General features: G+C 26.2%; 1 protein-coding gene across 3 annotated transcripts; it reads right to left on the bottom strand.

Moving 5' to 3' along the window:
* Window positions 1-511: 511 nt before the first annotated feature.
* LOC111615089 (lysM and putative peptidoglycan-binding domain-containing protein 2-like) lies at window positions 512-27,967 on the bottom strand. Of its 3 annotated transcripts, none has more exons than XM_023356479.1 (4): window positions 27,861-27,964; window positions 23,482-23,797; window positions 11,143-11,441; window positions 512-1,589 (listed from the first exon to the last, which is right to left on the bottom strand). In XM_023356479.1, the coding sequence occupies exons 2-4, from the start codon at window positions 23,647-23,649 to the stop codon at window positions 1,571-1,573; spliced, it is 486 nt and encodes a 161-aa protein (XP_023212247.1). In that variant the 5' UTR covers window positions 23,650-23,797; window positions 27,861-27,964; the 3' UTR covers window positions 512-1,570. The 3 variants fall into 3 exon arrangements, with proteins under 3 accessions (XP_023212247.1, XP_023212245.1, XP_023212246.1); XM_023356477.1 differs by lacking the exon at window positions 512-1,589 and adding an exon at window positions 4,347-5,039; XM_023356478.1 differs by lacking the exons at window positions 512-1,589; window positions 23,482-23,797 and adding an exon at window positions 4,347-5,039 and having other exon boundaries at window positions 27,861-27,967.

Below are 27,967 nucleotides of genomic sequence, written 5' to 3'. Positions count from 1 at the left end.
TATACGGGTAGGAGCCACTAAAGGAATGGTTTCTCCGGACCATGAGAAACAAACGAGAATTTAATTTTATATATACATAATCTAAGATAAAATTATTATAACACCAAATGCTATCGAAACGTTTATTAAATTAAAATGTTTAGTGGGAGAATGAAACTAATTTCTTTTTATAATTGCTTATCAGTATGTAATACCTGCCCTAAATCCGCATTTCATATATAATTAATGTTAAACAGAAAAGCTATCGCATTGATACTCTTTATACATACAGTATTATATTTTGCTAAATAAAATATTTATTTTTTAAATTATAAAATGATGAGCTGATCATATTTTGAGGATAATATCTAGGTGAATAGGAGGATAATTAATCACTAGGTGAAAAATTATTTAAATTATACGCTAAAGTCGAGGAATTTATTTGTGAATATTTATAAAATTATATACATCATTTATTAAATAAATATAAAAGCAAAAATCATATTATATATCTGCACTTGAATAATATTCATACCCTTAATTTCGAAAAATTAAAGAAATATTTATCGGTTTTTTTCTTTACTTTTAATCAGTATCTATCCTAAAATTTGATAAGTACGGTTCAATACAGATAAAAACATTTAAAAAGGGGGGTGAAGATATTTAATTTGTAACTGATTTAAAATAATCGACGGCATTTTTTTTCCGTTCTGTGCAATTAAAATTATATATTTTTTCCAAACCAAACATGAATTATTTCGGTATCAATTGAGAAATTTTTTTTATTAAAGTTATAATATAGAGAATAATAATAATGGAGAATAATTTTTAGAGAACAAAAATATATTTATTTGATAACATTTTGAAATTTTATTACTATTCTTTACTGCATTTTTTGACGAATCATCACTATTTTGTTTCTTCGTTAGCACAATATAAGGATAAAGCAGAAAGAAATCTACAGATAGTGTTTTCCCCTTTATCCAAATATGAATAGTTTTTTTTTATAATGAGTGATAAATTACTTTTCATATGTATAGGATGAATAACGAAACAATTATTCATTATGAATTCTGTTTGCTTAAACGGATAATAATGAACCATTTCAAATAACCATTATCTATCAGATGTAACCTGTCACTAATATTATTAATCACTTTTTGAAAATAATACAAAGGTGTAATTCAATCCGGACAGTTTCACAAATCGTTACGATAACATTTGTTACAGACAAAGTTCAAGATTTACTAAAGATTTCGCGATAACACAGACACTTGTGTTTAAAACTGTAGGCTTTATTTATACTGATAAACGCAATGGAGGTTTATAATAATTATGTAACAAAGTTCGTAAATTAAATGAAAATTTGTCACAAATATGTAAGAAATTTATTAATTCTCAAAAGGTTTTTTAAAAGTATTTTTTTTAAAAAAACAACCTCGATATGGGCGGATTCTATTAGTTACACTTCCTTTAAAATATTTATATTTCAGATAAGATTTATCGAAGTGAGACGAACATATTTTCCCTATTGGAATTTCACTATTTACTGTACTGGATGATTTCATTCATCATAGCAATGTTCCTTCAATTACATGATATTTTTATGACTAAAAAAAAAAAAATAATAAAGCATTAGAAGATCAATGTTCTACTTTTATAGAATTCTAGTACGAAGTAAAATACGTTATCAAAACTATTCTATGAATACTGTTAATAATATTCGGCGCTTTCATTACGTGAACACAGCATGTCTATGGTTACGACTTATAAAAACCTTGATAAATTACTCTAGTCTGTTGTATTTTACTATTTATTATTTACAAGAAATTCCACTAGCCACGTGCCAAACCACTGAAGCAAAACCAATTATTTGTTTAATTATTAATAGTTATAAAAGTATGAACCAAAGAACTTAGTCATCATGCTTATATCAAATTGGCTTTGTGATAAAATCGTCATTATAAAAAAAAAAAAGCTGCATTAAAGAAATTTGTCACACTTCATGCCTATTGTTGTTAATTAAAAATGTTTTGAAACACTTCAAATTGTTGAGATGAAAACAGTTAGTCTATAATTTTAATATGGAAAATGTTTTCATAAAATTTTCAAATTAGGATATTTTTTACCAATATTTAGTTAAAATATATTCATTTAAAATTTTCTACTGATTTTAGAAAAATGATCTACATTTCAGTCCATAAAAAATATCTAAATAAATTTAATTATTATTGGTATTATAATTTTAATTGTTTTCAATCGGAATATAAGTCCATCATTTATATGAAAGTATTAAACTTTTTAAAATGAATATATCACAAGTTCCAAATTATTCTTTTCATTGTTATATTTAATAATTTTGATCATCTCAAAAATAATCTTTAGGTGCTCTTTTAAATCCACTGTTTAAAATTTTAAATACATTATCTTATGCATTGTATGCGTGTATGTGTATGTGCATGTAAAAGTACTTAAAAATTTTTTAAAATGCCTATTTCTCTTTTACAGATGTGATAGTTTGTGATGAAATTTAATTTAAACAGTTGTGATGTGATAAGAATCATTTTTCCCATTTTGTGGGAAAAATTATTCATATCACATTATAACTCTGAATTTTATGGCATTATTATAGTAATAAAAAATAATGCATATATATTTTACTTTGTAGTAAAAGTAATGCATATCAGATTGCAACATCTTTAAATTAGATATTTCATTTCAAACTATCACATCTGTAAAGCAGAAATAGGAATTTTTTAAATACCATCCTGTAGGTCTTTTTTTTATATCCATCATGGGTTCAGCTAGGCCCACAATGAGGGCACCGGGAGGTGAGTGAGAGAAATAGGTTAACTTTACTGACCTACAAAAGTTGAGTAATAAATCATTCCTGTTTTGACACTGAATATCAACCAACTAGGACTCAGAATAATTAAATACAACACCAATATATAATGTAATTACATAACTTTTTAAAATAAATTTTTAAGATTTATAAAATATTGTATTACGAAGTGTATATTCAGTATATTACAGTAAAGTAAAAATAAAAATAAAAGAATTATGTAACACTATAATTATCTTATAAAACAAAATGAATTAAAAAATAAAAATTTCAACTTGGCACATGATAAATCTTTATTTACATACTTACATGACCACCTTCTTTAACAGAATATTTCTTTGATATGCTTAAAACACAATTTTTAAATATAAAAATTTAACTCAAAGCAACTTTTAATATGTTATAAATATCCAATAATGCATCATTGGAATATTCCAATTGTCAATTATTACTGACAATGATTTGATCCTCAAAAATATAATTTGAGATTTATAATAATAGTATACTTTTGTAGGATCAAATAGCATTATTTTTGTCAATAAAAAGAATGAAAATATAAATATTTATACAGGTAAAAATTGAAAAAAAAAATTGAAAATATTTTCAAAATTTCCTTTAATTAAACTGCTTTTTTTATTATAAAATCTTCTAAACACATACAATAAGTATGAATTATTTACTGTATTTTTTGATTTTCACATCCATTTTTTAATGACCTTTCTCTTTTGAAAGATTCAGATATACAATGTTAACTGAGTGACTATTTCTTTCTTAGGAGAATTTTTAAAAATTAAAATGTTACTTCAACTTAGTTCAAGTTAAAATCATTATGATTTATAAAAGTTAAATTAAATATAGATAAAAATGTTTTAAATAAAATAATTTTTACATATAATGTATATATATGTATATAGAATTTAGGAAGCTCCACACAGAATTTATTGCAAATTTTTTCAATGTTCTCTTTTACATTTTTATATGTACTGTGCTATGGTATAATTATAAAAATTTGTATAATCATGACAATGTCTCACATTTTTTTTAATAATCTCCATTATAAGTTTAACATGAAAATCTATAACAATGCCAATTTTTACCACTAGTTACTATTTAATCTTTGAAGAAAACAAAATAAGATTTTAAATTATTACAAGGAAAACATTTTCACAAAAAATATTCAAACAATACAAAAATTTGAAATATGAAAATTTACAATTTATACATAAATTATTATGTTTTGAAGTACTTTTATTGCTTTACAAAATTCTTTAAGAATATTTTTTTTACCATACTTTAATCTATATTTCTAACTTTTTTATTTATATATATACATCAATTTATTTGATTATGATGATATATTTTTCATTAGTTTTGTTAACAGTTATTTTATAACAATTGCCAAACTTCTGATTATATAATAATATTTTTGAATTTTACATTTTTCAATTATAACAATTTTTATATATATAAACATTAAGGTTAAGCTAAGAAAATATAACTATTTAAATTTTTGGAATTATTTATATATATATATATATATGTTAACGGTTTTATGGAAATATAAGTTTAAATTAAAATTATATATCAATTTTGTTTCTTAAATATACTATATTAGTTTTGAAATCACGTCCTTCTGAATCAACAAAAATTAAATTTTTTTTTCACATATACATATCCATCTACAATAGTATAAAATTTCTTTGGCAGTATAAAAGTTCTATATAATTTTTCTCAGAAGTTTCAAGTTACTATCATTGATGTCTAATTATTTATTCTGAGTAATTTTAATAAATATTTGCATAAAAAAAATAAAATCCAAATATGCAACTGAAAAGTATTATTAGGCATTTATGTTTATGATCACTGTCAATTATCTCGGATGCACAACATTGTTCTTTTCTTCAGATCTGAGAAATTTGAATGATATGTCTATATACTTTTAATAAAGTATATATTTATTCACATTTATATACTTTATATATTAAGGCAACCTTATAATTCAAATATCTCGTCCTGCTGTTTTTCTAATTTTCTTAAGGATGAACGAACTTTATGGCCTCCCGTCATAACAACGGGTTGGGGAGGAATAGAAATATCATCGGTGAAATCTTGTGATGATGATCCTGTAATATTCAAACTGCCTGTACTATGTAGATGTCTATGCTTATATTTTTGAATTTTTTGCCTTGAAACATTTAAATCATCATCAGAATGTCTGTAAAATATGAATAAATGATTTAACTCAATTGATTTCAATTAATATAGTACATATATTAATTAAACTAATTTTTAAAATATCTTTTTATTTTATGAATTTGTTAAAAAATTTAAAATTAGTAAACAATTATTTTTAATACTTATTATATTTAAGAATTTAAATTAAAATTATTATTAAAAGCATTTCAGAATTTATAATAATTTACAATTATAATATACGCATTGCATAAAATATATAAATTATATATATTAATATACACACACACACACTTACAAGTTATTATGCAATATAAACATTGAATAATCATATAGGAATGAGTGTGTGTGTATATTAATATATATACACACACACACACTTACAAGTTATTATGCAATATAAACATTGAATAATCATATAGGTATCAAATAATCTAATCTTAGCTTCTATATATTAACTATGCAATCTGAATAATAAATGAAGTATTAATTTTAAAAATGTTGCATTACTGCTAAGAAATAAAAAGAATAAAAATGCAGTAACTAATATTTTATGCTAATGATAGTATTTGTATTACAAAATCATATACATGAGTTGATGTGCATGTATATGATTTTGTAAGAACCCAATTTATAGTTAAAGAGCCAAATAAATTTCCAAATCATAGCCTTATAATTCAGCAGTTCATTTTGTTTTACAAATCACATGAAAAAATTCTTATTGCTTGCATTTACTTTTTTGTATTCATTTATTCAGATATAATAATGAAATAATTATAAGTACTTATTAATTCATTACTTGAAATTTGTTTATTTTATGAAGACAGTTGATTTTACTTATTACTTTTATCAAATTTTAATATTATATGCTTTTAACATTTTTTGTTAATGTATTTATATCCATACAAGCATTTTCTCTTATTATAAGCAAGATATACTGTGCTACTAAAATTTCCATAGAACAATGTTTTAAGAATTTTATTTAATTCATTAATAATAATCTGTTACATAATGAGAGAATGTAGCTCAAAAGCTTATATATTAAAACTATATCTCTATCTTGTTATGTATTAATTTAATATCAGAACTGTCAGAAACACACTTGATAGAAAATATTTTAATACAGAAATAAAACCAAGATACTCCTGAATCAATCAATTTTTTCATTTATTGATATAATTTCTGAAATATCTATCAGATTTTATGTCAAGGTTATTCACTATTAATTTAAAAAATATTATAACATGTAGTATCATCCAAAACAAATATTCCTTTTCCATTTTTACTTTCTTTGGCATGTATTGTGCTAAAATAAAATAATATTCAGTTGCAACATAATTATGCTATAATATATATATTCTAAAATTTATTTATCAAAATTAATTAGAATTAAATTAGTTATTTTGTTTAATAGCATTCATACTATTTATTATCTCTACTGGAATCTCAATTAAACAACACACACAATGCAACATTATTATTCATTGATAGCTCATTAATTTTTTAAAATTGTTTTCAATTAATTTTGTCAATAGTAAAAATAAGCAAAATAGTACACGCAAAATCTAATCAGATCATTCACTTAGCTTGATTTATTAGCTTAGTAAAAATATTTTCAATGTGATAACTTGCTACATGAAATAAATATTTTAAAGTAGTTTTCGAAAATTATATTAAAATAATGTCTAACATTGCAGAATGCATTTCCTAAGATTTCAAATAAAAAAACAAACAAAGAACAATTATCCACATGACAGTATCTATTGTCCTTTAATTGAATATTGTACTTCTGAAAGACAAATGCTGCTGATATTGAAATAATTTTTAAACAACTGATCATAGCTTCTCTAATTAGATGATGATATCATTTGTCAGATTGATATTTTAAAATTGCTAAAAATGAAGAAATATATAAAAAAATTTTCATTTCAGATATACAATTATTTCAAGAGAGTATAAGCAAATGTTTTCTTATATTTATTAAACAACTAAAAGAGCTTCTATTTTCTATAGGAAAAGTCTTTTTTATTTTTGTAAATCTTATATGAATTAAAAAATAAAAATTTCAACTTGGCACATGATAAATCTTTATTTACATACTTACATGACCACCTTCTTTAACAGAATATTTCTTTGATATGCTTAAAACACAATTTTTAAATATAAAAATTTAACTCAAAGCAACTTTTAATATGTTATAAATATCCAATAATGCATCATTGGAATATNTTTCTTGCTGAATCATACTTTTTTTACCAATTACCATAATTATTATAATAAATTTTTCTAAACCATAATTTTTAGTGATAAATTAAAAAAGAAAATTTCACATTCACTAATGGAGATTAATTTTGCTAAAATCTTGAAAAAACTGTTAATTAGTTATCAATTTACAATAGTAGTGTTTACAACTGTTTCATTTTTCAGAGATGTTTTATTTCAGTTTAAGAAATTAATTTTTTTAATGTGTTAACAATAAAAAAAACTTAATTTCCTAAACTGTAATACAAATTTTGTTTCAATATTATGTACTTCAAAGAAGTAATGTTCTAATTTTGGATTTGTTGTAAGAATTAGCTGATTATGTGCTATATGATCTGCCTTATTTCTGTTATGAAAACATCTGACTTTTAAATGAAGCTAGTGTAGACAGTTTAAAAATCTCAATTAAACAGATCTATGTTTAAATTCTAACAAATTACAAGAATGTAGTTAGAATTCAAGCCTGAAAAATAAGATAGTAGTTATCCATCTAAAAACAACGTGTATAAAATTTCTATTTTTTGTATATACTTTAGTGGTAATTTAATAACATATATAGAAATTCAACTGCAAAAAAATATTTAAAATATATTAGTTTAATGAAGCATTCTAATTATATTTGGAAAGATAGTTGTTAAATTAAAATGCAAATATGGAATTTTTTTGAAAAATTTTTCAAAGTAAAACAGGCTCAAAACTATATTTCATTATTTTTTAATTAAAGTTAATCAAATTTACAATATTTTTATAATTAGATTTATAAAACATTGCAGTATAATTAAAAATAATTTTTTAAATCCAGAACAACTGCTTAAAATGTACCTTTATTTTTAATGCAATCATACAGTCTTTTTTTGATGTTAATAACCACCTTGTATAAATATTGAACAGATGATGATTGTAAATGCAATTTATGTTAGTTTTAAGCTCATATAGTATAAATGGATAATTTTTGTACACATCTTTTAAGATACTTTCTATAGAAAAAGTTCCAAGTTGACAATTATGAAGGACACAACTTTGGTTTCAAACAAGCACTTGATTTCTGAACAGGAAAATCTTTGCAGTTATCAAAATTTGAGACTAAGTATAATTTATATACTTTATGTCAACAAACATCATTGTTTATCTGTGAAAAAACATTTTCCTTCATCTATATCTAGCTTCTGGGTCATATGAACACGGTATGAATAAAAGAATAAATTTCTCTGCTTATATTCAATAAGTCCTATATTTTAAGTCCTAATTGCAATACATGTTTCTGAACATTTATCAATAGAAAATGTTGAAAGCTCTTTTTAATTAGCAAATTTGACAATGAAAAAACTGGTAGATCTTCCTTCATTTTCTTCATTTTAATTGTCATCAGGATCAGTTTCAGTTACTTGAAAATAGGTTGCTTTAAAGTACTGCAACATCCAGATTTTACAAGCAAAATCTGTTTGTACCCACATGATATATAAAATAAAATTCAACTGTAAGCTTGTCCTTTGAAAACATCACTTTATCTTTATTGTAAAATAAAGTACTGTCCATTTCATCTTTCATACAGATGAGTTTCTTGATACTTGTTATACATATCATCATCTTTCCAACAATAACTATATCATCATTTTTTAACATTACAAGACATTATTTATGCTAAAATTGATTCTGATTAAAATTTCATTTCACTTTTTCAATTATCCTATGTTGATTATAAAACTAATAAATTATCCTATTTCACTTACCAAAGTTTTTTAATTAACTTACAAAATAAAAATAGTGAAATAAAAAGTCCTATATATTATGCAAAATAAGTATGAAGTACTAAAAGTGAAGTATATTTAAATTATTTTATATTAATATATAAATTCCTATGTATATTTCTGCTATTCAAATGACTCATACAGATATAAGATTTCTTCCTTTCTGACAACAAAAAGAACTAAACATGATTTAAAAAAGACAGCTTAATATCACATTTAGATATTCTGCAACATTAAGCTAGTAGGAAAATTAAGAGTAGATATTCAACGAAAAGAACAGGGCCATTATCATGATGAAAGATAATAGATTAAATCTCCTTCCTCCTAAAATTTGGACTTATAACAATTAGTAGTTTAGAAGACAAGAATTTCTAACAAAATATGCACCTAAAGGTACTATAAAAATAGAAATAATCAACTAAATGATTAAAAATGAAAAAAGCAGCACCTATTACAAAAAATTAGGATATCTATAGAATATTCTTGCAGAATTTCTAGGGATAAGTTCAAATATTATAAAAGGCAGTATCTACAATACCCTGGACAAGAAAATCAAAAAGCAAAAATAATAATAATGTCAAGACCAGTGAAAGCATAATATTGCATGGAGTTCTAGATCAAAACTTTCAACATAGAATCTACTATTAGAATTACTTTAGATGAAGGCAAAATAAGAATAATGGAAGAATTACTAATTACAACTTTGGAGCAACTTACTATCATTAAGAAGTGGCACAATCTGTCATTTTTCTATAGACTCCTACCGGTAGGTCTGGATACTGAGATGATCACATGCCAAATATACATACATAATTAGTAATTTTAATTTACTTCATTTTTATAAAAAATCACATTTTAACATATTTCTACAGCAACAGATTTGAAATTAAGCATTTTCTAACTATTCTACAGATTCAAATTTATAATATTTAGGAATCTGATAATGAAGCAAATGAAAACATTAATGAAAAATAAATAGGGCTTTTTTATTACATTAATTCTATCGTATATTCAGGAATCATCAAGAATTTGAAATATATTGCAAAAAATCAATTCTTAATTAATTATAGCTGAAAAATAATATATTAACACTTTTCTATAAATTACATGTTTTTATGAACTTTTTTGTATTTACTTAGTCAATGTTTTATCATCACATTTTATTATATTTTATATATTCCAAAATCATAAAATAATTAGATTATACATCCATACATTTTTTTTACACTATGATTATTAAGATAAAATTAAAAAACTGTTTGGATTTCATTACAGGAAATGAAATGTCATGTCATGTCATATGAGTATATACCCAGTAAAAAACATTTATTTATAAAAGGAGATTATTATTATTCATAAAAGAAGTCTTCAAATTTTTAGTGTTATTCAATCTTATGAACAGTAACAAGAAAAAAGAAATTCATTAAAAAGAAAAGTAAAAAGGAAATTAAACATTAGCTAAAAAATAAAAATTAAATATTTGATCTATTTTATATCATAAGTACTTAATCATTTACATAAATATATTAAAATTATGAACTAACTCCTTTCTGCTAACAACAAAAAACAATATACCCATTGCTTTTGCTTTTATTTAATTTACACATGATAATTTAAGATGATAGTTTTTCCCCTATACCTATAAGCTTATATAAAATGACTAATAGTCATTAATATTTGTAATATTATGTAATTTCCTTTAAGATTAAATAATTTAAAATACTTTACACAAACAACATTAAAAAATGAATAGAAAACACAAGAAATAGAAATAATAATTTAAATCCAAATTGATTAATATTTGATATTAGTCAGTAAGAAAGCATAAATCAATACTAATTAACCCAAATACTTAAATAAAATTGGGTGAGATTGAGTACTCATTTCAGAGAATTTTTATTAGCCCAAATGTAAAATAGATAATGGCAAAAAATATGAAAATAGACAATATTTCAACAAAATAAAAATTAATAAAAATGACAATATGTATAAAATTAAAAATCAATCAAGAAAAAATATATATTTATGCTTTAAAATAATTACAATTAGTTGTAATAATATCCAAATTAACTAACTAGTTACAAAGACTTGGCTAAACACATAAAATAAACTTACACAGTAATCTGTTGTAAATATTTCACTTTATCTTTAGTTTCTGCAATTGAACTATCAATACGAATCAGAAAATCTGCTAAACTTTCTTCCCTTGTTGATATCGTATCATTCAAGTTAAAATCTCCAGAATCTGTACAATGAGTTTCTTTATTTTTGCCATTTATTTCTGAATTAGAAACATCAGTACCAGATTTCAAAGAAAAATTTGCTAAATCAGCTGCAACTGGAATATTTAGAGTTGGCCTCAAGAAAAGACAATCTGCACTCCATAATTTATTTGCTCGTTTAATCTGTTCCATCTAAATAAAAATAGAGTGAAATTATCATCTATAAATTTCATTATTACTACTTAGCAATTTTATAATTTATTTTTGTTGTTATTTAATTTTTTAGAAATTACTTATATTGTAATTAAGTTAATCAAAATAAATATAAATTAATATTTATATTAAAACTTAACAATTAAAAATGTAAATATAAAGTACCATATAGACCCAATACATTTATATATCTTAATAAGAATATAAGTTATATTTTAAAGTTTTATGCCAATAAATTTAGGAATATTAGAAATAATTTTATCATAATACAGTACAAATCTTAAGTATGCATGGCAAATTTTGAATAAAATTTTGCTTTTATCATCACTTCTAAGTATTTAAAAATTGTAAATAAACAACTAGTTATAATTCAAATAATTACTGCATGCTATCCTTCTATGACTTTCATATTTTTAAATAAAATTTATGTACTAGAACTTGAAGATGGCTATTTAATTAATTTAATTAATTAAATGGCAAATGTTTATGTTATTAAATGTTTCTGAGACATAAATGATCTCCCATACAACAAACCTAATTAAAACTTAAAATACAATGGCAAGAAATTTAAGAAAGAAAGAACTATTAAAAAGCACACACATTTTTAATATTTAATAATATCAATAAGAAAAACAATTCTTTATTGTGACATCATCACAATGTCAGGCTGCAATTTTTAATCATAATTTTAATTTGTTTAATTTAAAATATATACTCTCCACCTCAAATTAGTTAGTGTCTTGTCCTTGTATATCATACTTTTCTTGTTAGCAATAGAGTTGTACCAGTCATCTATCTAACTCCATTCAGGGAAAAATATATTAATTGAAATAACATGATTTCTGGCTTAGATCAGAAGTTTGTATATAGTTAATTGGGCCTCCTACCATTTTCCTTATCTTAAGCTTTCCATATCTGGTCTTGGCTTTCACCTAACTCCATTCTCAAGATTAAAGAAGGACAGATCTACAATTTTTTCAAATTGCAGCCCAGTAACAATAAACATTAAAATTCTATAAAGGTCAATGTTTCTCACTGTAACTTATTAAAAATTTCACATTTGAGCACATGACAAAGCAATTGTATTTTACTGCATATAAGATGTACTGTATATCCAATTTAAGACAAAATATTTAGGAAACTATTTAGGGTATTTAAACCATCCTGCATTTTCGACACTCAACACCAATTCTTTTTTTTTTACTTTATTCTGTGTTAAAAAAATTAAAATTGAAATTCACACTTTTATTTATCATGTAAAAAGAGGAGTTAGAAGAAATCATTTACCATTACTGTATTCTACATTAATACATGCAAAATCTGCTTAGCTATAGCAAAAACAAATAATAATATATCTAGTTAAATAATAACATTTTTATTCACGAGTTGGGCTAGGTAGAGGTTGCCTGCAGCCTACTGAAGGTCATGTGGGGAATTCAATAGCCTATGGAAACTTATAACTTCACACATAGGATGCAGGGCAATTTTTTGGACAAAAGTTGTGTCATAAAATATGGTAAATTGCATCCTTCTCCTATACAATGGACAATGAAAGTGAAACAATACATTACATGGTTTTTTTTATTATTCTGCCTTTCTCAAGATAGACAACTATTGAAAAAAAAAAAATTGTTGCCTAACAGTTTTTGAACAGTTGGATCATCATCTAATAGGTTTAAAATCAACTTTCAGCTAGATATTTACTGGGATGTTTAAAATATGATTTTCATTGTAAAAAGTAGAAACAGGAAAAAATAGGCAAATTAAAAACAAACAGTTAATTAAAAAATCAGTTATAAAACATAAGACCACTAGTCTTATGTTTTATAACTGATTTTTTATAACTGAAACCTCATGTCTTTTTCTTCCAATATTCGTATTAAATCAGAGACTAAGATCAATTAAAAAAATATTTTTAATGGGTTTTATCAATTAAAAAAAATACTTTTTTAAAATAAAAACAAACAGTAAAATAAACAAAAAAGTAAAGCTTATGGGTAAAAAATAGGATCTGGCAACACAAAATTATACAGTATCTTATTTTTTTTTAAAAAATCTACTCTTAAATTTATTAAGCCTCTATTGAATCTAAAATTTTGTGACAAAGTTCCAGAGTAATTCTCATAAAATCAAAATAATATTGGCAATCATATAATCACAAATCCTGAATTAAACATCTATTATAACCCAATTTTTAATGTTCACAAAATATTTTACAAATCCTCAAAATCAATGTTTTTGTCTTTCAGTGAACTCAAATACAGAGGTGTGCAAAAAAATTGCATAACCCTAACATTTTCTTAAAATCTGCACAATAACATGAAATTGTATCATCCTGTCGACGATATAAAACAATGGATTGATCAAGGCCAGGGACAGCTCTACTAAATATTAGTGCCAGCAGATGTAATTAATGCACACATTTTCACTTTTTGTACATATCTGTTGTTAATGTCTCCTTTTGTTTACAAGATCATAGCAGTGAACTTGCCTTTTGCTTTACACAAGTTGTGTTAAGAGCTGTTTTATTTGGGTTTAATTAATTTATTAAATAAAAATGTTCTGTTTTTGGATATAAAAAAGTCTTGAAATTTTGTTTTTTTATATTTACAATAGTTCACTGATTTTATGCAGCTTAGTTGCAGTTTTCAGTACCTAATACTAAATCTAGTATTTGATGCAATTTTTTTGCACTCTTCTGTATTTTAATTATATTTAATGATTGTTGTATGTAGAGGTAAACAGCAGCTAATATATCATCTATCCTGAATTTTTAAAAATTTCTTCTATTCCACCAGCAAGTGTGTCAAACTCTGCCTCAAAAAACAGAAATTATGAAGAATGTCAACTAGTTGGCAATTTCAGTTTGTGTTTTACACTGATGATTTTGTGTGTGTGTTGTCCCAGCTTCACAATTACAATTTTCATTTAAAATTGTCTGTGCCTGAATAAGCTAATTATGGTTGACTAAGAATGTTTTTGTAAATCTAACATGGATTCCTTAAAGCACCCCTAGCTGTGATTTTTGGAGCTATTTTTTTCCATAAAGCTCTTTCCTGTAGACTGTTAAATTTGGTTTGCACATGTTTCAAAGTTTTGCCCATTGGTTCTCTGTGCAGAAAGTACTGAATAAGATAACTTTAATTTAAATCGCTTAGTATATTTAAAAAAATTAAAAACAAGTATCCACTGTAAAAACTGATTATAATAGATTCACAACAACCTTTAAGTGACCAGTAAAATATTTAATTGAAAAACAAACGTTTTTGACCGTATTTTTTTGGTCTTCTTCAGGTTAAAAGTCCCAAGATTTGAAGAGCCATTGTGCTTATATATATTATTTATATATTATATAAATAACATATATAAGCACAATGGCTATTATATATTATACCAGTACCTGTAAACAAGTACTGGTATAATAAACAAAGGTTAAGCGTACCTGTAAACAAGTACGCTTAACCTTTACACAAGATATTTGAAAAACTGATTATACTTAGAAAAACTCACTCAGATACCAACATCAGTTTGAAAATTTCACCAATGTTTAGAAACACCAAGTTTACTAATACCAACATTTTTGTCTGTTTAAAATGTACAAAAATATTGGTATTAGTAAACTTGTTGAAATTTTTAAACTGGTATTGGTGTCTAAATGAGTTTCTTTTCCTTTTAGTTTTTATACTGCATTTGATACATATATTTATGTTAAAACATGTATTCATTTTATAAATTTGTCATGTTTTAATGCAAATAATTTGTGGTTTTTTGGCTGAAATATCTAGCAGCAAAATAAACAAAAATGTATCAGATTAAATTAGACAAAAGTGCATTCAAATCCTGAAATATTTAATTTCTTCTGCATGTAGGTAAATATTTCAAGCAAAAAGATAATGACATTAATATAGTGTATTTTAAGATTACAATAAAAATAAATTGATTTATTTAGAAAATTTGATTTATAAAAAAAAAAATAAAACATTATATACATTAATTTTTATAACTGAAATAATAGTTTTTTGTTAAATTTATAATATAATATAAATCAGTTAATCAAAACTGATGAACAATTAGATACAGTACATATCATCAAAATATTTTGTTTAAAAATTTTACTTCCACATTTTCCAAAAACTAATAAGAATTAAATTAATAAATAACAATATGATACAGAATATATAAATTATAACACAATTTTTAGTATAGTTTCTTATAATTTCTTAAAAATTAATAATTTAATTTACAATTAAAACACTTAAAATTTAAAATCTAGGTTTAGCTTTAAACATAAAATGATTAACTGATTTTCCTTCATTTTTTAAAATAAAAAAGAACTTATGCAAAATAATCATGACGATATGCTTTTCAAATATACAATTAACTAATTTACAATGACATGTCATTTTCTCATACTTATACATTTCAAAGACTTTCGTAATTTTAAATGATCATGAAAAAGATTTTAAAAAATATTTGCTATGCAGTCCTTTTAACAGTGGTTTGTAATTAAATTATTTATTTTTATAAAATTTATTTTATAGTATAGTAAAAAAAAATTATCAATCCAGCATTTTTCTGTATGTTTTACATTATTAGATTTCTGAAAAGTAAAATGAATGCATTTCAATACAAAGAAGTGTTAACATGTAATTTGTTTTATGAATAAAAAAAAATAATGCAAAAAAAAGATGTAAATATTAAAAATTTTTAAAAAGTAAAGTGTAACGAAAATTTTTAACACAATTATTTTAATTAAAAAAAAAGCAGTTAATTTAGTATACTGAGAAAAAATAAGTTTGAATTCTGTATCTGATAACTCTTAACTATAATTAATAAATTTGAAAAATTTTTCTTCAAATTACAAAAGGGAGAGAAAGAGAGATCTGTCAGATTATGAAAAAAGGAAGTCTTGAAGGTTTGTGACTTTCAAATGTATCACTAATGAAAACAGCATGTAAAATTGATTGAGACNTAATTTTAAAAAAAAAAAAAAAAAATTATACGTATTTGTATCAATTATACAAAGTTTGTATATAGTTAATAGGAGCCTCCTGCTCCTTTCCATATCTGGTCTCAGCTTTCACCTATCTAATTCTTGAGATTAAGGAAGGATGACAGTGGGAATTTATAGGTCTACAATTTTTTCAAATTGCAGCTCAACAAAGAATTTTGGTACAGTAATACCCCGAACTTACGCGATAGGTGGGACCGAGCAATAACCGCGTAAGTCGGGGTATAATTTCTCAATGTGTGTAAAATCTAAGTGGGATGTATGTAAGCTAATAAATGTTCTCGTTAATCTTATCTCGTCTTTTGATTCCTTCGCGGTTGTAAGAAATCACCACATAGAGTCTCTCGAGTCTCCATAGATATAACAAACACAGAAATAAATAACACAAAATAAATTGTAGCTATGTGTCGATTCCGCGCGACATGTCCAAACATGTAAGTTGAACAATAGTGTGGAAAGAATGAGTAATCAAGAGTTGCGTGGTGCTCAAACAAAAGACGAATCAACGAGATTTGAAAATCGTGTAACTCCGGGTTTGCGTAAGTCGGGGTAGTGTAAGTCGAGGTATCACTGTACTTTCAACAGCAATTGTTAGGATCAAACATTCTAATAATACAAATTTAGGACATCAAAAGCATACATAGACAAACCATTTCATAGGAAATTTTTCTTTTCTAAACAAGCATAATAGAACAAGCTATTTATAAGGAAAACTCAGACCATAATGGAATGTATTTCAGAACACAGAAGTGAATAAAATGATGACTTCTTCAACAGACTTTGTCTTCAATTTTAATTAATATGAAAATTACCATCCAGATGAATTTTACAAAATTGAACATATTTTTTTCTACAAAATATACCATAATCTTTTTTAAGTCCATCTTACAATTTTTGTTTTTGTAACCAAGTAAAAATTCTATTGATTACTGTTTTATTTTTTTATATCTCTTCTTAACCATCATCTAACATCTTATATTGAATTCATTTCAAATATATAACCAAATATTTGATGATATAAAACATTTCCATTAGTCATATCTCTTCACAAACTTATTCTACATATTCAATGAATATAATCCTGTTTAAGATCAGTAAAAATATTATCTTTTATTAATAATTTTTAAATTATTCAATCTTATTACCTGCATTGCTTAAAGCTACAGTATATCATTTTCTAGTCCTCTCTTTGAAAACATTGAAGATTGAAAATGTATTTTCATGTTAAATCTTATGTAAATAACTATACACAAAAAATATATTAATGCATTCATTTTTGAAATATATATATATATATTTCAAGAATAAATGCATTAAAACATTTTCTGCATACACTTACTCACACTCACATATATATATATATTTTCTGTATCTCTTTTTCTCTGTGTGTGTACATACAACATGTTCTCAATTAAACCACAGGGTTCATTTTTAAAACACACATCTTCTGGGGTTTATTTGAAGATTCAATTTTTTTTACCTTGCAACTAAAGACAGGTCAGTAAAAATAAAAATAATTACTTAATTACAATTCTGAACTATCAAAACTACTGACTGTATTTATGGGTTATAGTTACAACATTTGAAATAATTACTGTTCTCATAGTTAATCTGATTCGGTGTCTTCCAATTCAGTTATTACATTCTCTTTTGGGTCTGATGTCATTGAAAAAGATCAAGATCTTGACTAACACCTTCTGCTTCAAACTCGCTATCTCTTTCCAAAAGAGATGATGAGTTTAAACCATAATTTTCTTAATTACCCTTCACCCGATAAGCTCAACTTATTAACTCACTCATGTCTCTCCACATTCAAGTTTCAACAATATTTGTAACTTTATTTCAAAATGTTTCCATGAACCTTGGAATAGAAAGTGTTGTCCAACTCTAGACAACCTGAAGAGAAAGAATTTTAGTTAATCTCAAACTACATTATTCAATACAGTGCAATACTTCAATGTTTCCCCATGTTTCAACCTGGGGTTTATTGTTAATAGCACCTTTATTTGCTGGGATTTATTCAAAGACTAGGATTCAACTAAGGAAATATAGTACAGGTAACCCCTGTATAACATGGGAGTTATGTTCCAAAAAATTGTCATGTTATGCAAATCCGTGTTATACGAAACAAAGAACTAGTGCAAAAAGGGGGGTTAGGTTCCAAAAATTAAAAAACACGCTGTTAAATCCTTATTTAAATCGGATTTATTATTCATTTTTTTCATAGGTAAAATATTTATTATTTTAGTAAATATTTTACCAGAGGATTATTCATCCTTTATGATGATCTCAGCATGAGCATCATCAACTGGTAACAGTTTTTGGGTGTGTTCATTAATTAATTAATAGCAGTCACTCTGCAACGGGAGTGTACTGCTGTTTGTAGGCATTTAGGAACGACGGTGAAAGAAAGATGGCAGTGCCTGCACTATCGCAGTTAATTTAGTATACTGAGAAAAAATAAGTTTGAATTCTGTATCTGATAACTCTTAACTATAATTAATAAATTTGAAAAATTTTTCTTCAAATTACAAAAGGGAGAGAAAGAGAGATCTGTCAGATTATGAAAAAAGGAAGTCTTGAAGGTTTGTGACTTTCAAATGTATCACTAATGAAAACAGCATGTAAAATTGATTGAGACAAAAGCACTATTTTAAAATATATTAACAGACATCAAAATACCACTGGAAAATCAAAATCTGGAGAAAAATCAAAACTAATGTCACAAAAAAAAAAAAAAAAAATTATACGTATTTGTATCAATTATACAAAGTTTGTATATAGTTAATAGGAGCCTCCTGCTCCTTTCCATATCTGGTCTCAGCTTTCACCTATCTAATTCTTGAGATTAAGGAAGGATGACAGTGGGAATTTATAGGTCTACAATTTTTTCAAATTGCAGCTCAACAAAGAATTTTGGTACAGTAATACCCCGAACTTACGCGATAGGTGGGACCGAGCAATAACCGCGTAAGTCGGGGTATAATTTCTCAATGTGTGTAAAATCTAAGTGGGATGTATGTAAGCTAATAAATGTTCTCGTTAATCTTATCTCGTCTTTTGATTCCTTCGCGGTTGTAAGAAATCACCACATAGAGTCTCTCGAGTCTCCATAGATATAACAAACACAGAAATAAATAACACAAAATAAATTGTAGCTATGTGTCGATTCCGNACCATTAAATGGATTATTTGTTGAAAGAGCATTCAAAGTAGCCTCAAAAACAATTAGAATGCTCGCATGGAGATATAAAAGAACGCACCCTTTATTACATTTCATGTTGTACGAGGGTTTTACCCAATTCCCGAACCATGCTAGAGTGAACTCGTGCTATAAAAGCACTGTGTTATATGGGGGTTACCTGTATATAAATGCACACAATCTTAAAAAAGCATTTTTAGGGCTCAATTCAAACTCTAACTGACACATTTGGGACCTTAACAGAGCTGTAGAGCATACTCATGACATTTTTAATGAAAAATCTTTATAATTTGTTTAAACATTCTCAAGTCTAAATCTGAACGAGTGCAAAACAATTGCAAAATAAAATTTTAAATATTTAAACTGTTATAGCATTCAACAGAATGTAAACAAACAAATATGTAAAATGTGTCACTGTATTCTGTCATCTGTATACCAGTCAAAAGACCTTGAAAATATTTCAATTAAAAAAAATCCAATTTCTCACAAAAATTTATGATAATCATTTTTAGGGGTAGCGTAAGTCGAGGTATCACTGTACTTTCAACAGCAATTGTTAGGATCAAACATTCTAATAATACAAATTTAGGACATCAAAAGCATACATAGACAAACCATTTCATAGGAAATTTTTCTTTTCTAAACAAGCATAATAGAACAAGCTATTTATAAGGAAAACTCAGACCATAATGGAATGTATTTCAGAACACAGAAGTGAATAAAATGATGACTTCTTCAACAGACTTTGTCTTCAATTTTAATTAATATGAAAATTACCATCCAGATGAATTTTACAAAATTGAACATATTTTTTTCTACAAAATATACCATAATCTTTTTTAAGTCCATCTTACAATTTTTGTTTTTGTAACCAAGTAAAAATTCTATTGATTACTGTTTTATTTTTTTATATCTCTTCTTAACCATCATCTAACATCTTATATTGAATTCATTTCAAATATATAACCAAATATTTGATGATATAAAACATTTCCATTAGTCATATCTCTTCACAAACTTATTCTACATATTCAATGAATATAATCCTGTTTAAGATCAGTAAAAATATTATCTTTTATTAATAATTTTTAAATTATTCAATCTTATTACCTGCATTGCTTAAAGCTACAGTATATCATTTTCTAGTCCTCTCTTTGAAAACATTGAAGATTGAAAATGTATTTTCATGTTAAATCTTATGTAAATAACTATACACAAAAAATATATTAATGCATTCATTTTTGAAATATATATATATATATTTCAAGAATAAATGCATTAAAACATTTTCTGCATACACTTACTCACACTCACATATATATATATATTTTCTGTATCTCTTTTTCTCTGTGTGTGTACATACAACATGTTCTCAATTAAACCACAGGGTTCATTTTTAAAACACACATCTTCTGGGGTTTATTTGAAGATTCAATTTTTTTTACCTTGCAACTAAAGACAGGTCAGTAAAAATAAAAATAATTACTTAATTACAATTCTGAACTATCAAAACTACTGACTGTATTTATGGGTTATAGTTACAACATTTGAAATAATTACTGTTCTCATAGTTAATCTGATTCGGTGTCTTCCAATTCAGTTATTACATTCTCTTTTGGGTCTGATGTCATTGAAAAAGATCAAGATCTTGACTAACACCTTCTGCTTCAAACTCGCTATCTCTTTCCAAAAGAGATGATGAGTTTAAACCATAATTTTCTTAATTACCCTTCACCGGATAAGCTCAACTTATTAACTCACTCATGTCTCTCCACATTCAAGTTTCAACAATATTTGTAACTTTATTTCAAAATGTTTCCATGAACCTTGGAATAGAAAGTGTTGTCCAACTCTAGACAACCTGAAGAGAAAGAATTTTAGTTAATCTCAAACTACATTATTCAATACAGTGCAATACTTCAATGTTTCCCCATGTTTCAACCTGGGGTTTATTGTTAATAGCACCTTTATTTGCTGGGATTTATTCAAAGACTAGGATTCAACTAAGGAAATATAGTACAGGTAACCCCTGTATAACATGGGAGTTATGTTCCAAAAAATTGTCATGTTATGCAAATCCGTGTTATACGAAACAAAGAACTAGTGCAAAAAGGGGGGTTAGGTTCCAAAAATTAAAAAACACGCTGTTAAATCCTTATTTAAATCGGATTTATTATTCATTTTTTTCATAGGTAAAATATTTATTATTTTAGTAAATATTTTACCAGAGGATTATTCATCCTTTATGATGATCTCAGCATGAGCATCATCAACTGGTAACAGTTTTTGGGTGTGTTCATTAATTAATTAATAGCAGTCACTCTGCAACGGGAGTGTACTGCTGTTTGTAGGCATTTAGGAACGACGGTGAAAGAAAGATGGCAGTGCCTGCACTATCGATAGTATTGTGATGGAGGAATCTATAAATCTAAAATGAGCTTTTAGAGGCAAAAGAAGGGTCCCAATTGTAAAATTTAACCATTAAATGGATTATTTGTTGAAAGAGCATTCAAAGTAGCCTCAAAAACAATTAGAATGCTCGCATGGAGATATAAAAGAACGCACCCTTTATTACATTTCATGTTGTACGAGGGTTTTACCCAATTCCCGAACCATGCTAGAGTGAACTCGTGCTATAAAAGCACTGTGTTATATGGGGGTTACCTGTATATAAATGCACACAATCTTAAAAAAGCATTTTTAGGGCTCAATTCAAACTCTNTATTTTGTCTGTTTTTTAACATAGCAACCCAAGGATGTTCTCTCGCCTCCATCACCAGTCGCCATTGCAAATTTTTAAATAATTAACTGAGCTGCCAGCTGCCGTTACTTATCTGGCAACATACTTATATGGAAAACCTATAACCATTAGCTGTACTCATTTTTTTTTTTCTTGAAAACAAATCTCTGCTCAATCATTGGTTCATCTTCCTGTCTATTTATAGTAAAACTGATCAATATCACATTTAAAAATTATATTTGTCTATTACCTATTATTATACATTGTAATTTGATCAGTTTTTTAATTGATCATTTATTATTCATTAATTGATCAATTATGATACGTATATATTATAATATAATATAATATGTTGATGTTATTATATTATATTATTATTAATATTTTATTCTTGTTTATTATGGAAAAAAATATAATTAAAGATTTATTATTTTTATTTTATAATGTATTTTACTGTATTCTACACTTTAAACAATTTTTAAAATGTGAGCTTTAAAAATTTTTGAAGAAAAACTCAAGTAAATTGTTGTAAATATTTATAATTGTAAGCTTCTTGCCCCTTATGAATTAAATAATTATCTCAAACAACTAATTGGTGGAGATATAAAAATGTATGAAAGTGTATTTATCATCAAAACAGTATAAAAAGTAATACAGAGAGAAAGAAATAAAATAATATTTGAAATACTTTATATAGATTCAGGAAAGAATCTATATAAAGTATTTCAAATGTCAATATTATTATTTATTTCATAATTCCATTTAATTTTCCTTATAATTTTCTCTGTATTAAATTCAGTTCACTCAAACTGAATAATTCATATTGAAGATTAATTAATTAACATATCACTCAGCTATACATTTAAATGGCCCTGAACGCCAAAACCTCAAAATTATTTCCCTTTCTTTCATTAAGGATCAGTTTTAATAGCTCATAATACGAATCAGTACTTCAGAATGGAATTAAAATGCAATCTTATTGTCTACTAAACTAATAATCTGTATGTAACAAGTCTGTATATAGGCTAAGAGAGTAACAACTTAGTAACCTAGTTAAATTACTTACCGTTACTCCATATTTAAGAGCTATACCTTGCAAAGTATCATCTGGATGCACTGTATGAACGATATATTTCTCTCTTCTATTAATATTATTTGAAACGCTGCCGTATTTTGTCTGTTTTTTAACATAGCAACCCAAGGATGTTCTCTCGCCTCCATCACCAGTCGCCATTGCAAATTTTTAAATAATTAACTGAGCTGCCAGCTGCCGTTACTTATCTGGCAACATACTTATATGGAAAACCTATAACCATTAGCTGTACTCATTTTTTTTTTTCTTGAAAACAAATCTCTGCTCAATCATTGGTTCATCTTCCTGTCTATTTATAGTAAAACTGATCAATATCACATTTAAAAATTATATTTGTCTATTACCTATTATTATACATTGTAATTTGATCAGTTTTTTAATTGATCATTTATTATTCATTAATTGATCAATTATGATACGTATATATTATAATATAATATAATATGTTGATGTTATTATATTATATTATTATTAATATTTTATTCTTGTTTATTATGGAAAAAAATATAATTAAAGATTTATTATTTTTATTTTATAATGTATTTTACTGTATTCTACACTTTAAACAATTTTTAAAATGTGAGCTTTAAAAATTTTTGAAGAAAAACTCAAGTAAATTGTTGTAAATATTTATAATTGTAAGCTTCTTGCCCCTTATGAATTAAATAATTATCTCAAACAACTAATTGGTGGAGATATAAAAATGTATGAAAGTGTATTTATCATCAAAACAGTATAAAAAGTAATACAGAGAGAAAGAAATAAAATAATATTTGAAATACTTTATATAGATTCAGGGAAGAATCTTTAAAAATTCTTTATACTATCAACGAAAAACAAGCTTTTTTTTATTATATTAAAAGTATTTTGAACTTTACAATTTTCATAATANAATAAAAATAAAAAATATATATATATATATATTTTTTATCTTGACCATCTTATCAATTTACTATTGGCGAAATGTATCATAGATAAATTTATATACAATAGTTTATCTATAGAAGATGAGAAAAAAATGCATATTCTTCAATAAACAATACTATATTATCTTCATATATTGTTTTGTTGAATATTGCTATCTCATAAAATTTTTATTTTAGTGAACGTTAAATAAAATTATTTAAAATGTTATTAGTAAACATTGCACAGTACATTAGGCATTCAATAATCGAATAACATGATTAAAAAAACATGAAAATAATTTTAGGTATGGTGGTATACGGCGACGCAAGACATGAGCTATTGATATCTGCCTTGGGAGTACTGTACCTCCCGAAAGAACTTTTTATGGGAAACTGGCACCAATTTAGGTGTTACAAACACGAAGAAAACCCTGAAAACTCTGTGTGGTCATTCCGTTGGTCAAGCCCGAACCCGCGATCAACTTCCAGTGTTCGGTGATTTTTTCCATTCGGTCATTGGTGAACTCTGATCCCTAGGTAGAGCTGATATTTATAACAAATGTTGTTATATTATGCTACACTTCTCAAAAGTGAAATCGCAACACCATGAAGGAATGTGCATAGCCACCTGCAAATTGCAGGAACGGTAGAGTTGACATAAATGTGCAAATGATTAAGTTTGCGTACGCATCGGGTCATATAGTGCCCAGGCTATAAAGATCAGCAGCCAGCTCAGGCCGCAGATACTATCAGCGACGTTTCGCGGCAGCAAAACTTTTGAAGGAGCATAGAAAATGATAACAGCGAACCGAATACTGGCAGTTAACGGTTAAAAAACGAGACCGTATCCTGGAGCTGCGCGACCTCGGTTTGTCAATGAGCGCAGTTGTCACGCATGGTGGGCAACGACATAAGTACCATCCAGCGATGTGTGATACGATGGACGCAGGAGCACCTGCGAACACTCTGAAGAGAGAGTAGATCACACTGGCCCACAACAAAGCGCACAGACCGGCAGATTGGTCTGTCAGGACCAGTTCGTCATGGCAAGTGACAACCAAAACCAGCTATCACCGCCAATAGGCGCATCTGCGTCCACCCAAACCATTCGCAACAGGTTGCATGAAGTCTGACTACAGACAAGGCAACCAACAACCGGGTTGTCATTAATCTCTTGACACAGGATTCCACGTCTGACGTCACTGCAATTGGACCACTGAATGGCATCGGGTATTGTTTACGGATGAATCCCGCTTCTGTGCGAGGAAGAATGACGGCCACGGACAAGTGTAGCAGTATCTCAGGGAACGCTTTATGCCTGCCCTTTTCACCGCGCATCACATCGGCGCACATCGGTCATGGCTTGGGGAGACATATTTGATCAGGGTACAGTCCTGGTGCACATTTCTGGAACTCTGACAGGTGAAAAATTGAGGTTAATTTTGAAACAATTGTGTTTGAATTTCATTAAGCTTGAATTAATGAAAAACCTAGAAATAATTAATTTATTTATCTATTCTATATTGTTGAATTAAGCTGAGTATATCTTGAGCTTAATTAAGTGTGAAGAATTCTTGAAAGAAGCTGATAATGTAGTTCAGGAAGGATGGTGTATTTGAAGTTTTACACATTGCTTGAAGAAATCCAAGTTGATGGTGAACATCATGATTAAGTAAATGATATAAGGCTAAATTACTGAAATTCTATGGTATTGTATGTGGAGAATTAATAAAATTCTTATTTTTATGATTTAAATAATATAAATTATGAAGCAATGTTTAACGAGATATTTTTATATACAAAACTAAAAAGTGGTATTTTTGGTCTCAAGTCTCGTTCATTACAATCTTTATTCTCTACAAAAAACAAAACAAACCAAAAATATCAGATTTGATTTATTTTATTTATTTATTTATTTATTTTTGGCATTTATAGTATAACGTGGCTATTGCAAGACAAAATTTACATGTCAACATGATGTCACTGCTCTGCAGTTTCCAATCATTGTTCTAAGAAATTTTCTTTAAAAACGGATTTTAGAGATGACGCCAGGGAAATTTAGATTTGAGCGTGATTTAAATAAACATGTGTCATTGCTCAGGCAACGCTCGATGCCTCTGATAACTGACGTGAAGTATGCAGCAAACGAATAAATTTTCTCCTTTAGTTCTATTACTAAAGAGCTTTAATTAAAGAAAGAAATAGATAAACAGTTTTCGTACAAAACTTTTGCTACAAAAATTTGGGAAAATAAATTGTTTGAAATATGTAAATATAATTAATATTTTAAATGATAATTGTAATTTTTTAATTGATGTTTTATATTTATTATGAACTTTAAACATCCTGTTCTGTATGTAAGATTCTGCCAAAGCATATGTTTATTTAATAAGTTAATTTTATATTTTTGTATTTATTATATTTAACTTAATTATTATAAACACACTTTTTTTGCAATACAAAAAGAATAAATAGTAATATATTTACGTATTGTAATAATTATAACTTATAGAAAGATATACTCTTGAATCGGAGTCTCGTCATTATCGCTCTTTAAATATTATAGTAGATATAATTAAATAATATTATTTATTTTAATGAAGTATGAAAAAGTTTAATAAAAAATCACGTGAGTTCTGGTCTGGACTGGAAGATCTTATATATGCAGTTACCGTAATCGGGGTCTGCGGTCTCAGGATTTCATATCTACACCGTGTTCTGTAACGCAGAACATTAAGTTACAATTCTGAGAAGCTTACTGGGCAGAGGTAAGAATATTTTGAGCATTATTGAACGATTATTCTTTGCTAGACAACTAGGAAACTGGCGGGCGCAGTTAAAATTAAAATAAAATAGTAATTTCATCTTTAACAGTACTGTAAAAATGTTCCAAGAAAAAATGTAGCCTGAAAATAGCCCATTAGAATAGGTTTAAAACTTTTGCCAAATAAAAGCGGATCCCAGCAGCCAAAAAAAGTGTTTATGGATTTATTTTGAATTGTTCTGCTGAAGTTGATTTAGATTAAGATGTCTTTGTAACAGAGATAAACAACTTGAAAAATATTTCACTTTGAAAGTTTGTATTTGTATTTTTTTTTTTTCGGTCTTTCCGTCCTGTGATCACCAAGAGGGCCTCTTATAGCATGCCCATTATGGGTTCGGCCAGGCTCACAATGGGGCGGCCTGGTGGTGTAGGACGGGGGCCAATATATGAAAGTTTATATAAATGAAGCATTTTGTTGTTTCGTTCGTCACTGGAAACGTCGCGAAAACATCTTTCAAAAAGATATTATCATTTATAATAGAAAAACTTAACATTTATATAATTTCAAATGGCACAGTTGTAGATATTGTAAGCAATATAAATGAAATAATCTAAACCATCTCGAATGAGAATTTCAACAAATTTTATAGTAAATCATAAATAAAAGTGAATTATTTACTAACCTTAAGTCGAACAGGTTTTGCTTGGTGCAAAATAGTTTTTACAACTTTGGAAAACATTTCTTTAAGAAAAGCGCATCCAATATTCATTTTTTCGAAGAGCATTGTTA

Source organism: Centruroides sculpturatus, unplaced genomic scaffold (assembly GCF_000671375.1).
Source record: "Centruroides sculpturatus isolate CEXI.00-Female unplaced genomic scaffold, Cexi_2.0 scaffold2325, whole genome shotgun sequence".
In the NCBI taxonomy this organism is placed as follows: Eukaryota; Metazoa; Arthropoda; class Arachnida; order Scorpiones; family Buthidae; genus Centruroides; species Centruroides sculpturatus.
Note: the sequence above shows the minus strand (reverse complement) of the source record. Positions and strands in the feature narration are given on the sequence as shown.